The 12,459-nt window shown below is 41.1% G+C and overlaps 2 protein-coding genes across 6 annotated transcripts in view; one reads left to right on the forward strand and one right to left on the reverse strand.

Moving 5' to 3' along the window:
* DNASE2B (deoxyribonuclease 2 beta) overlaps positions 1-12,459 on the forward strand; it is a 31,305-nt gene that overhangs the window by 9,409 nt on the left and 9,437 nt on the right. For 3 of the 4 annotated variants that reach the window (XM_038144385.1, XM_038144384.1, XM_038144386.1), the window contains one exon: positions 11,882-12,031. The exons of the other annotated variant lie outside the window; for it this stretch is intronic. In XM_038144385.1, coding sequence (XP_038000313.1) covers positions 11,882-12,031 — 150 coding nt within the window. The remainder of the gene's footprint in view (positions 1-11,881; positions 12,032-12,459) is intronic. 4 annotated transcript variants of the gene reach the window in all.
* LOC119703904 (uricase-like) overlaps positions 8-12,459 on the reverse strand; it is a 28,209-nt gene continuing 15,757 nt past the window's right edge. The window contains exons 2-8 of one of the 2 annotated variants that reach the window (XM_038144390.1): positions 10,322-10,540; positions 9,448-9,564; positions 9,241-9,319; positions 5,925-6,111; positions 5,330-5,453; positions 4,933-5,016; positions 8-4,142 (exon numbers count right to left, since the gene is read on the reverse strand). In XM_038144390.1, the coding sequence (XP_038000318.1) occupies positions 4,005-4,142; positions 4,933-5,016; positions 5,330-5,453; positions 5,925-6,111; positions 9,241-9,319; positions 9,448-9,564; positions 10,322-10,540 (948 nt within the window). In that variant the 3' untranslated portion in view covers positions 8-4,004. Of the gene's footprint in view, positions 4,143-4,932; positions 5,017-5,329; positions 5,454-5,924; positions 6,112-9,240; positions 9,320-9,447; positions 9,565-10,321; positions 11,876-12,459 lie in introns of those variants that run through there. The other variant, XM_038144389.1, reaches the window with a different exon arrangement.

The following is a 12,459-nucleotide window of genomic DNA, read 5'->3' on the forward strand; positions in this document are numbered from 1 at the left end:
AGTACTGGAGACCACTGTTGTATTTGTCTGCTGCACTCATGAGCATCCTTGCTGAAGGAGCAGTCAGCAGTTACAACTGCTCTATTATCAGCTGATCTGCTGATAAGGCCGCAGCACATGTCTTGGCATTGGCAGACTTGCATTCATCTCAGGATGTTCTCTTCCCATTTTTGGATGATTGCTGTAATCCAGCTGCCCCTCCATAAAGTACACTCTTTGGTACTTATTACATTGAGGATGCCTCTTATTTTAGCAGCTAAATTTTATCAGAAAAGGGAGGGAAAGCTCATCACTTGCACTGATCTTTTGGATTCAAGAGTAACATTACTTTGTCTTAGTGGATGGTGGAAGGAGGAAGGAAGTCAAAGTAAGGAACTTGTGGCTGAGTTTGTTCACAAGCTGGTGGCCAAACTGTGGGGAGAGAAATGTGGAAATGGGTGTGTGCCTGAGTGTAGCAACCCTGTTTCACAAGGACACTCTTCAAATTCCCTCCTCCCTTCTGCATAAATAACACATGCCAGCTTGCCTGGGCTTTCCTACCTGGAAATATGTGTGTCTAGAGGATTTGAAAACATTGCAGGAGTATGAGGTCATTAAAACTTGAACTCTTGTCTTTTTCAGTCAGATGTAATGTAGAAATTCATTCCTAATGTCACACTTGAGAAGTGGCAGAAGCCCTCCACAGTACTCAGGCACTATGGTTTCTGTTGTAGTTCCCTCTGAATCAAAAGTTGCTCTACCCCCTGTTTATCTAATTTTGAGTCACTCCAGTATTGTTTGTGTCGTTTTTTTGTTTTAGCAACAACTAGCCCCAGACCATGTTTTTCTGATGTGATTGCTATAGATTAGTCATACATCAGCTGATCCAGTAAGTGTCATTTATACTCGTGTTTTATACACATATGTGTGTGTGTGTGTGCATGCATACACTCAGGTACTTCTGTGTGTCTTTCTCAGGCTGCTATGAATGGTGAAGCTCTCAGGAAACATTTTATATTGTAGCTGACATGTGAGTTGACATTTTGATCCAGTAACTGGAAACATTTCATATGTTTCCTTTCTAGATACAGCTGTGCACTTTCCAGGAGGGATATGGTTGGCTGCTATATATAAAAATAGCGTAATTCTAAATTCAAAAGTAATTATTTTGAGATTTTTAGCCAGAAACAGTTTTTTGGTCATTTTAAGTAGCTCAGCTTAACTTAGAGTCAGGATAATGTACTCTTGATAAAAGCAAAGTTAAATTAAGAAAGGAAAAAAGACAACTTTAAGGAAGGGGAAAAAAAAGTAGCTGTAATAGTTAATAAAAACTGGCAAGTTTAAATGTATATTGGAAAGCAGGTAGCAATATATATAGAATATTACAGTCAGGAAAGCAGATGACAGTGACATCTGCTTTCTGTTTTAGTACTGGCTGATGAGTTTAGCTGGTATATTTTATCTGCATGACCCTGGTTGTGCATGGAGCATGATGAGCAGCTGAGGCAGGCTGTGTTGGACTGTCCTGGGCAGTTATCAGAATTGAGCAGAAACAGGATGGGAAAGAATCAAAGACTAAAAAGATAACATGCTTGTGCACTTGAAATACCCTCTTTCTTGGTAGGAGACTTCATCCCCTATGAACTACTGGGATGTTGCTCAGGACTAGCAAGTTTTATGTTATCAGCAAGAAGTTGTATTTTAAACAGCAATTTTACAACCTGCTAGCTGCTGCTCATTTTCATCAAGTGTGATGGCATCAGCAAAGCATCACAGCTGCTTCTGAGTAAAACACAGTGAGCAACTTGAATAGCTCCTAGGAACAGGAATTGAAAAAAACATCTGTCTGAATGAAATTAATGCAAGTCCATCGTGGAGACTGAATCTAATGAAGCCAGTGGGAATTTGGTCAGATTTCAAGCCCAAGTCTGGCTAACTCACATTTGCAAGAATGATTTATGCCACTGTTACTTTAATCTTGTTGCTATATGGGAAATTAGTGCTGCTTCCAATGGCCTAAGTACTTTCTTTAGAAGCAATCTGCCCACGTAAGTGACTCAGGTTTGCAGCGCTGGATGGAGCTGCACTGCGATGCTCCAGAGACACTGAATGTCTGCCTGTCTGTGGAGGTTTACACAAACCACACTGCATGAGTGTATGTGTGTGTTTGTTGCCACAGGAAAGGCTCAGTAAACAACTGCTCACTGCTTTGTGTCCTCATTCTGCCATGGAGGTTAGTCCACCACTACCTTGCAGGGCCACAAATGAAGCACAAAAAGTAATGAAAGAAACCTTGTGCCTAATGCAATAAATTTCTTATAAGGTTGAAAGGAAGTTGGTTGTGCAGATCTGCCTTGTTTCAGAAAGAGACAAATGCTGAAATGTTCAGTAAGATTCTTTTTCATCTTTTGGTAGGGAAGTGCCATTTGGAAGAAGATTGGTCACTTTTTGAGGTGAAATTGAATGAATTAAAATAGTTCTTCTACTTAAAATATTCACATTTATATATAAATAGTAAATACTCAAAAGCTAGTTTGTTTTTTGATGTTGCTCTTTATTTGCCTTTAAAAGATACATTAATAAATTAAAAGTACCTAGAAGTGACAGAAGTAGCAAGACATAAGCCCGCAAGTACAATACAACACAATCTAAGAAAGTAAGCAAGAATGTCCCCAGGAAAAGCTAGAAGCGTTGTAAATAAAGCTTTCGGAATTGGCTGGTGACCAGAGAACATCTCAGCTGAGACAGCCTCACTCCGTGGTGTCATTTTTCCTGCTGTTCAGGGGATAGCTCAGGCTGGTGGAGTGTTCTCCTCTTGCATCTGTTATGCCCTGCTCATCAAGGCATGTTTCTAGCTTGCAAAGCACTTCAAAATGTCACACAGAGCAGGACATCTCCCCCATTTTTGGTGCTGATGAATTTAATGATTGTATCCAGAACAGGCTGCATGTCTACCAAACTCAGGAGGCACAAAGGCAACTTAACTGCAGTTTTTATTTTGGGCACTTCCCAGTCGATCTGTACTCTGTCACATGGAGTCTGTGAAAATGACACTCGGAGAAAACGAGAGAGGGTTAGAAGCTGTTGGAAGCTCAGGATGATTCCTGTTGCAAATGTGGTAGCCACAGTTTGTGAGATGAGAATCACTGACTGTATTTTATCTCAATGTTCAAAGCTATCACCTGGGGTAACTAAAGTAAAATATGCATTATCTGTCTGTCTAGTTTTCTCCCTACCCCTCCCAAATGTAATAGGGCTACGTAGGCCTGCTCAGAAGTCATGATAAGATTGTTAGACTAAAGAAAACTATTTGATTAAACCTACAGAGATAGCCCAAACCCTCAAATTACCTCAGTGATTAATGTAAAAGTGCTATAGTAACTACAGTCTGATGAGTAGCAGCAGCAGTCATGCAGTCAGAATACATGCAGAGAAAGTAGTCAACAGCTGTAACTATTACACCACAAAGGAGATATGAGAGATGCTTTTTTTTCTTTCTGTTTCTCATTTCCTACTTAAAGAAATCCTGATTCTGACTGATTCCCTGTTCAGTCACTGGGTCAGAACCTCAGCTCTGTAGATCAGTGTGGCTTCAAGGGGTCATGACAGGTTATGTCAATGAAACAGCAGGTCTTATGCCTGTATATTCATTTTACTGAAGAAATATTAATAAAGAGAATATAGAGATTTCCTGATTTTACATGTCAAAAACATGTTACAGACATCAAATTAATTGTTTCATTAAAGGTCTGGGAATAGCTAGTTTAAAAATTAATTTACTTATTCATTTACTTATTTCCAGCTGGGATTTTCCAAAGAGATTAGGGCACTTCAGTCTGCAAATCACACTGGAAGTCAGGGACAGACTTTGATTTCCGATTTCCTGAGGGTCCTTCATAAATCCCATGTTCAGGAGTTCATAGAGGGAAAAGTAGTCAGCAATGGAGGAGGCCAATAAGGAGTAAACATTGATAGGAAAGCCATGCTATTAAGTTTATCTGGAAGGTTGAGTAGAGCCAAGAGGTTTAGTTTCCCTGGGCAGCTGCCAGTCCAAACTGACATTTCCTCTCATCTCTCAGCATCTGGCCTTGTGCTTCAAAAAACTTCTTCCGGCCAAGTGTGCAAGCACAGGAGCCATAAGGAGTTTCCACTGGAACCAGAACCTGAGGGGGGTGAGCACAAACACAAAGGTTATGTTTGAGACAGGGATAGACTAGCAGAAAATCCAGCTGTTCACCTCCTTAATAAAATCATGCCCAGACCTTTTCTCCCTCCTATGAACACCAGTGGCAGATGCTGACACTATCACAAGTAAAAGTGGATCTATAATGTCCACCTGAAGAAGGGAAAGGATAGGACAGCACAGTAGCAGAATCACAAGACTTTGGAGGGAGACTAGAGCATAAACAGACTATAGACTGTCGATGTCAATGGAATAACCCAATTTTTCTCTTTCATGTGAGGGTAACCTAACAGACTTTCAGCTGGACCTAGCTGGCAACTAGAGTAGCTGTGGAGGGAGGAGCAAATACATCTCACCCCCTACCTCTTGCCCTCTGCCTGATCCCAGGCTTGTACCTCATCCACTATTGGACCAGTCTGGAATGCCACAGTGCATTCTGCTTGGTAAAATGCACAGGTTGACATTATAATTGAGAGTCAAATTCAGTGGAGAAAGCAGGAATAATTTTTCAGAGACAGTCTCTGTTACAGGTCCTTTTAATGTCCAGATTATTCCACTTGATCTTTAGCTTTTATCAATAACACAAAAAGACAATTATTTATCCTCCTTTTGTAATCAGTTTAAGTCTTTTTAGAGGTAATGTGGAGCTTTTACTCGGACTGGGAGAAAGTTTGGTCACTTTAATTTGGTTTTATGTAGTACTGCTGCTATGCTTTGAGGCTGGTATTTCTAAAGAGGGCAGTCAAGTTGTATTTGAAGCATTTACTTACTTCTTTGTCATTGGTCAAGCCTAGATTCTTCATGTCTACAACATTATAAAAAGTGTTGTTCAAGACGGCTTCTATGACCTGTACCTGAAACCATGAAAATGGATGAGACAATGAATTAGAGCAGCTTTTCAGTCAACAGCCTGGCAGGCTTTTCACTGTATAAAAAGGAACAATGCCACTCCCCCAGTACAGTTGATCAAATGCAATCTAGTGAACATGTGTGGCACACCTTTCACTTTTATTCAAGTGCTGCCAAGAACTGAGTGATGTTCTCCCCCATTGTGTTCCCAGTCTTAGAACTGACAGAGAAAATAACAGTCTCATGTTGGTCTCCTCAGTGGTGCAATTAACATTCACTATTGTTGAAGTAAAACATCATTAGGAGGAAAGAAGATACCTGTGGCACTCTGGAAAGGACAAGCATCTGGATACAGTTGACAGTTTTCTGGTAAGAGGGTGAATATTCCCCACAGTCAGGTGGTCCAGCAAAGGCTTCAAGGATACATTCACGGATTTTCTTCCTAGAGGTAACACAGGTTCTTACTAAACCTTGTATCAGCTGTCTCTGCTTAGATCTGTAATGCTCTGCTGTGGGGTGGTTTTTGTTTATATTTTGCATGTCTTTTCTTACAAATATATAGCCCATGGGATTTTATGGAGGAACAAGTTGTCCTTTCACCCAAATTCTGTTTCCTCTCTCCACCCCTGCCAGAAATATAATTAACAAAAAGGGTTTTTTTATTCTCCTAAAGTGTTCTGTACTGAACACTGAACTGTTCATTTGAATCCTGTCCAGTGATGTACCCTTAGAGAGAGAAGTACCCCTAAGACATGCCTCTCACCCCTCGTAACAAGAGCTGATTGCTGTCACTGAGACCTGTGAGTGGCTGGTGCATAGCAGCTGTGGATCTGGCCCTTAGACCTTCTGTATTGTATAGAGGGTCTTTGTGAGTATAGATTGGGAAATTAATATTACTTGATATAACATATACCATATGCAGTTAAAGTCAAAATCCTTGCATTCGCCGTATGACCATTTGCAGAAGAGCTCTCCACATAGAATCCTGTCATGTCTTTCAGGAAGTGTGGTGTGTTCATTCTTATAGAAGCCTTCAAAGCCAGACTGTGTTGTCTTCATAAGTTTCAGGTCCTTAATTCCCGCAAAGACAATCAGAGGACCTGTGATTGAAAATTGCAAAAAAAAATATGAGCTTCTTTTCACACAAAGAAAGAAACCTTTGGGTGCATACTTGCATTGACAGCTCAAGTGCCAGAAAGCAGACAATAACTTTCTGCACACTGATTTTGGCAGAAAGGTAAGAAACAAGACAGAAACTACTGAAGTCAGGCTCAATCTAGAAAATGGAGAATCCCATCAAGTGATCTGCAGTTAAGGAGAACTGAGGATGGACTTCATCTCACTTGGTATTGGGACATGTTGGGTTGGCTCGTGCTGATGTCAATTTAGGAATGGCTCTAAAGAGAAAATAAATAGGCTACCAGTGCTGTGATGGTGCCTTTTCCAAGAACACGGACAAATGTAAAAATTCTCTGTATAAAGACAGAGCCTCAGTCAGTAATTTGCTTTAGATACCCATCCTGTTGGGAGTTTTGCATCTCTGAGAATGAGAGCCAGGAGCCAATGCAAATCCCTGCAGTTCAGCTAATGAGCAGGAACTGGCACTGATACAGATGCCACCCACAGGTTCAAACTGACAATGGCTTTGCTCTTAGCCACTATTTATAAAACGAGCTCTCGAGGATCACTGCTGCATGGGTGGATCATTGTCTTCTAAACACCAAGCAGTTGTGACCTGAACTTTTCTGCTGACTCTTTTTGAAGGCAGCTATTTCGATTTCAAGCAGACAGTCATTTAGAGCACACCAAGATGGTAACTGAGAATTTCACTGACCAGAGCTGCCAAAAAGCTTATTCAGAAAAGAGAAACTTCATGGCATGCAGGCTCATTCAGGGCCTGTGCAGATAGTCAGGGGCTGAAGTCCAAGCTGCTGGCTTTGTGCTGCTCTTCATGCTCACACTAGCTAGTTCAAAATTCATCCTTGAATATGTCAAGCGCATAGTAATCCTGCCTTGGATTTGGAGGACTCAAAAATTTTGTCTTTTAATGATATCTTTGAAGGACCTTATACTGGAAAGGATTCCACCATGGTAGGCATTTTTTATATTGCATGATTGTTTAGAGGTTTGGGTGTTTTTAAATGGATCTGTGACTGGATATTGCTGACACTGTATCTTATCTATTTCTTTTCTTGTTTACATTCATTATTGTTTTTGAATGAGTCTAAGGAGGTGTATCTATCATTTAGCCTATGTCCTCCTGTTATTTACAAAAGCTGTAAAAATATCTAAAAAAGAGACTGACCTTGGACAGAATATTTTGGGGTTTGTACAGATCTTGAATAATTCATCACTTGGGTATAAGACTGTGACACACAGGTATTAATGTAGTGCAGGTACTATCAGTGAACCTGGAGAAATATTTATCCTATATTCAAATACTTAGCCTTATTTGAAAGAGCTCCTTGCAACAAAAGATTGACTGAAAGGCTGGCTGACTGTACAGCAATCAGCCTGAAACTAGCTCCAAAGGAGACAGCACCCAGGGAGAGTTTCCAAGGTGAACGGCTCATGCTGTGCTTTCAGGAGGCTTTGTGCTCGTGCTGTCTTCAGTTGACAAATTTTGATTCAGTTAAGTTACTTACAATGTTTTGAGTTTCCAAAAAACTCTGAGCCTTTTATCAGCTGATACAATGGCAAAACATAATTCTATTAAACCTCTCACTAGGGTTTTCTTTTTCATGATAAGAAAATTATTAAACAATAGGATTAACTGAGAAATGAACTCCCATATATGGCTGATAGGTGCATAGGAGGATGCTAAATATAGAGAACATTCTCTTAGAAGAAAAATAAAAGTGATTTGAAAATCATCACTTTGGTTATTGTTCACCTAGGAAGGGAATACTAAAGAAACAACTTGAAGGCTACATGAAGGCAAGTCTAAGAAGGACAGGTGGTTTCTTCAGTAAGCCATAAAAGCTTTCTGTTTGTGTAGAATCTGAAGTTGCAGAATTGCTTGTTAAATTTTCATGATGATAAAAAATTTAATAAAATCTACATTAAGAGCAACAGCTTTTCAAAAATGTAGAGATTCTTTTTGTTTCTTTTTTTTTTTTTTTTTTTTTTTTTTTTTAATTCAGGTGTCTTTTTTAATGTTTTCCAGAAAATACAGTCAATACTGTTGAGGCTGCCAAAAGTACAGCAGTAGTTAACAATACTAGAGACATTAAAAAAGATAAGGCTAAGAGGCACTGGAGACTTGTGGAAGGCTTTCTGTGTTCTTTCAGTAGGAACACAGGAGCAATGCTCAGATGGACCTTTCAAAACTTGTGTCCTGTCTGCAAGTGAAACTGGTCTTGCCACTGGTTCTGAATAGGATGGGAAAAAGTTCTAAGTTACATTAATATAGTATAGACAGGTACTGAGCTAATGCTAAGTCCTCTAAAGCCATTATGTGAAGTGATACAGTGGCCTCAGCTCGGTTCCCAGTAATCCAGGAGATGCATTAAACAAAACCCCATCACAGTGAGACTGGACTTGGGCTTTTGTTGCAAGCCATAGCAAGTAGAGATTTTTACACTCCCTTTGGAATGCCAATTCATGGACAGACAGCTAAGCTTGAAAGCCTGTCTTTTAAGTGTTACAAAACTCTTGGTTAAGCCAAATACTGCTTTGTTTATGCATGGTGGGCAAAAATAGTAAGCACACTGAAGTATTTTCATGTGTACAATGGTTCACATGTAGACCAGAGTGCTCACGATGTTCAAGCTAGTCTGGCTTGCAGCAATGAAATTTCTTTCTTAGAAATAAAATAAGGGCATGTTGACAGGAGTTTGAAAATTACTGCAAAGCAGGCAATTGGCCTGCAGCAGTGTGGTATCAGATAAGGATCATAGGAGACTGCAGGTTGTAGTATAAGGTAGAAAAGTAAGCAGCCTGTTCTCGGAATGCTGTTAAATCCTGTGGCAAGATGTAACAGTTCTGCTGGATGTGCTGTTGTAACCATTCCATGTTTGGGATATACATACTAATGTGAGCTACGTTAGTTCCTCAGCCATGTCTCAGAGATCAAGAACGTCAAAAATCTTCTTTGGTTTAGACCTCTGGAGCAGTTTGGCTGTGCCCTAAGCCCTGTAACACCCATAGCTATCTCTAAAGCCATCTTCATCTATCATTGGCAGAAATATTTCCAGAGAAGTAGGGGATGCTGCCAATTCTTTTCTCACCATTCCGGCACTGCTCAGCTTCACAAAAGCGGATCCCATCAGGAACACATATGAATGAGTGGATGTGGGGAACGCCATCCTGCAGTTTAGAGCAGACACATAAGTAAAAGTGCCATAAATATTATTATGTTAATTTGAAAACAGGAGCTAAGGGAGTGAGGAATGGCTACAGCATAAACAAATGGAATGTATTAGTGTTTTAGATACCTCATGCAGACGTTGCCATGGTACTTCTTGAACGTAGGCTTTGACGTACGCCACTTGGCAAAATGTTGTCATGAAGTGATTGCAGATATCTATAGCAAATTGTTCTAAACTTGGGATCTAAGGCAGCAAACAGTATTGTTAGAAAGAAGCAATTACCTCATGTACAAAAGTAGATTTTTCTGGTTGTTGTATTTGGGAAGAATCAGTGTGGTTGAAAACACATTTCTCTTATTTCTAGCTTGGCTCACTGTGCCCAGTCATTTGACCAGCTTGTAGCATATGCTGCAAATAGCAGCTGTAGTTGTGTTAAAAATCTTCCATTCTGTGGTACAGTGAGCTGCAGTTCTTGGACTGAGAGAAACTGCTGCAGGAGTCTTATGCTTTGAGGATATAATGCTGAAATAATAATTTATCACGATTATTCTGATTGATATGGTGATATTCTATTTAAGTTTTACAGGGTAAAGATGGGATTTCATTATGGAGAAATTTAGTGCTACAGATTGTCATTATGATACATGCAATTGATGGCAGTAAGAGCACAGAAGAATTAAGAGGAGTCTCATACTTGGAGATCTTCTGTTTAAAAATACTATATAGGAATAATGTGGGATTATGGGCTATTAAATTTTTTTAAAAATGGCTTTTATATGAAAAATCCACAAAAAACAGTGCTAGCTCCTGAGAAAAAAAGGCTTTGGAAAACTAAGAAAGAGTCCACAGGATAAGCAGTGGAGGAGGAAAAATAAAATCACTGAAAATTACTTTGGTACTGATCTGATATGCAAATTAAAAATAAAAAGTTAGTATAACAAATACTTTCAAATGAAGTTGTAAGAAACAGCAAGGCTAGTTAAAAAATAAGTAAAAATACCCCATTTTTTTTGGCCAACACAAGGACAATATTCTTTATGGTGTCTGTAGGTATCACAAGAGAATTGTTTCCTTCCAGGTACTCCTGAGCAGAAGTCAGCCGGAGATGTGCACACACTTCCACTTCTTTAACAAACTGCTTCTTTCCCTCTTTATGAAGGCGAAGGAACTTAATTGTATTCTTGCCATATTCACAGTTGAGGACTTCAAGGTCCTGGATCTGCAAAGAAAACACGTGGCAGTAGTAAAGAAATGCAGTGGAATGCCAGTGAAACATAAACAGTGCTTATGGCCTTTATTTTTGTAGTTACCTGTGATAATGAGAATATTTTCATTATAAATTGCAAAGTCCTGACAGGAAGAAAAAATGCTTTAGGAGACTATTATTGTATTAGTAGCAGCTGTGATAAAATTTTAAAATTTTCTGGGAGACAGATTATAGAACAGGAGTCACAGTGAACTAGTCTCTCATTTGTCATCTGTGAATTAGTCCTGAGCATATAGACCTTCACTGAGTCTCTTCTCTGGGATCATTGGTTTTGTTTGCATTAAGCCCTATTATTAAGTTTTACCCTGCTTCTGCCAAACACACACCATTTACACATCTCTTACAATGTTGGAGAGATTGTTCTAGCAAGGTGACAAAATTCTGCAAAGCTTGTGGGGATTTCTGTTGTGCTAAAATACCTAGAGCTCATTGCACTAGACTTTCCATGAGGCTGAAATATCCCATACTCCATATCAACAACTTTTAATGTAAATCAGCCCCTTTTCGTGTAGGCATAATGAGAACGGAGAAAGAGCATTTCCACACCAAAATACAAATTTAGGCTTTTTATGTGTGAATTGCTAAAAGAATATCAGATGTGAAATCACTCCATTCAGACATGCTTGTTCTTAACAGAAATGTTAATGCACTTTAAAAATCGTTGAAAAAAGCATTAGCTAATTGTAAGTAAATTCATTTGGTTCAGAGATCAGAGCGTTTCTCCGGCTCAGTCCCTACGGCCTCAGTCCCCAGGGGTGGCTGAAGGTGCCCGGGGGTGTCTGGAGGTCCCCAGCGCCATCGGGCGGGGCGCGGCGCTGAGCGGGAGCCCTTTCTGCGGGCACGGGCCGAGGCTGCGCTCGCTGCGAGGGCTGGGCGGAGAAGTTGTGAGCTGGAGATGATGATGTTTCGCTTGTCTGAACACCAGCGTTTTTTTTCAGATAGTTGTGGAAAATTTGTACGTCAGTCATGGAGAACTGAAAAGAAAACAAAAAGTGTTTCGGTATCTGCGGACTGGAGCTTTTTTTTTAAAGCAGAATACCATGAATATTGTAAATAGTCAAATAATAATTTTTTCCTGTTTTTTTGTCAAAAACATAGCTTGTCAGCTGTCATTTTGTTGCCCAAAGAAACCTTGAGCAGTTTCCGGCGGCTCCCAAGAGCCCGTGTCCCGCTGTCCATGGCCGTCCCTGCAGTGGAGCCCGGTGTCCCGGGCCGGCTGCGCCGTGCCGGCTGCGCTCCCTGCTCCGTGGGCAGGAGCTGACAGCTCTCGCAGCGCAACTTCTCCTTTTACAGCCGCTCGGGGCTCGCCCTGCGCAGCCGGGAAACCAAAATGCCGGCGGGATCTGCTTGCTGCCACCTCGCTCTGCTCTTCCTTCTCTCCTGCGTGCCCCTGCGGGCCGCTGAGATTTCCTGCAGGAACGAAGCGGGGGAGACGGTGGATTGGTGAGTAAATGCCGTGCAGGAGAGAACCGCTGGGAGAGTAAATAAATACATTGAGATTGAACGGCGGGAAGTGGGTGGGTCACCGAGAAGCAATGCAAAGGCAGTCGCTGGTTCAGCGCTGTCGGCGTGAGAGTAGTGGCGGAGCGCTGCGTTTGAAAAACCTAGGATAAGTCACTGAAATCGGATTTCGTTTCTCTCAACCAACCACCGTGCAGGATCATGACTAACTGCAGAACAATGAAATAATCACGGTTTTACACGGCGTTCATGTCTCATGATCAAAGCGAGCACAGCCTGTGTTGCGGTGCCAAGGCTGCGCTCGCCAGCGGCAGCCCCGGGGGCACGGCCGGGCCCGGGCTCGCTGGCCCGGGAAGCAGCGGCGGGAAGGGCCCGCGTGTCCCCTGGGCTGGCTCTGAGCGGCAGCGGGG

This window comes from Motacilla alba, chromosome 8, assembly GCF_015832195.1.
Source record: "Motacilla alba alba isolate MOTALB_02 chromosome 8, Motacilla_alba_V1.0_pri, whole genome shotgun sequence".
In the NCBI taxonomy this organism is placed as follows: Eukaryota; Metazoa; Chordata; class Aves; order Passeriformes; family Motacillidae; genus Motacilla; species Motacilla alba.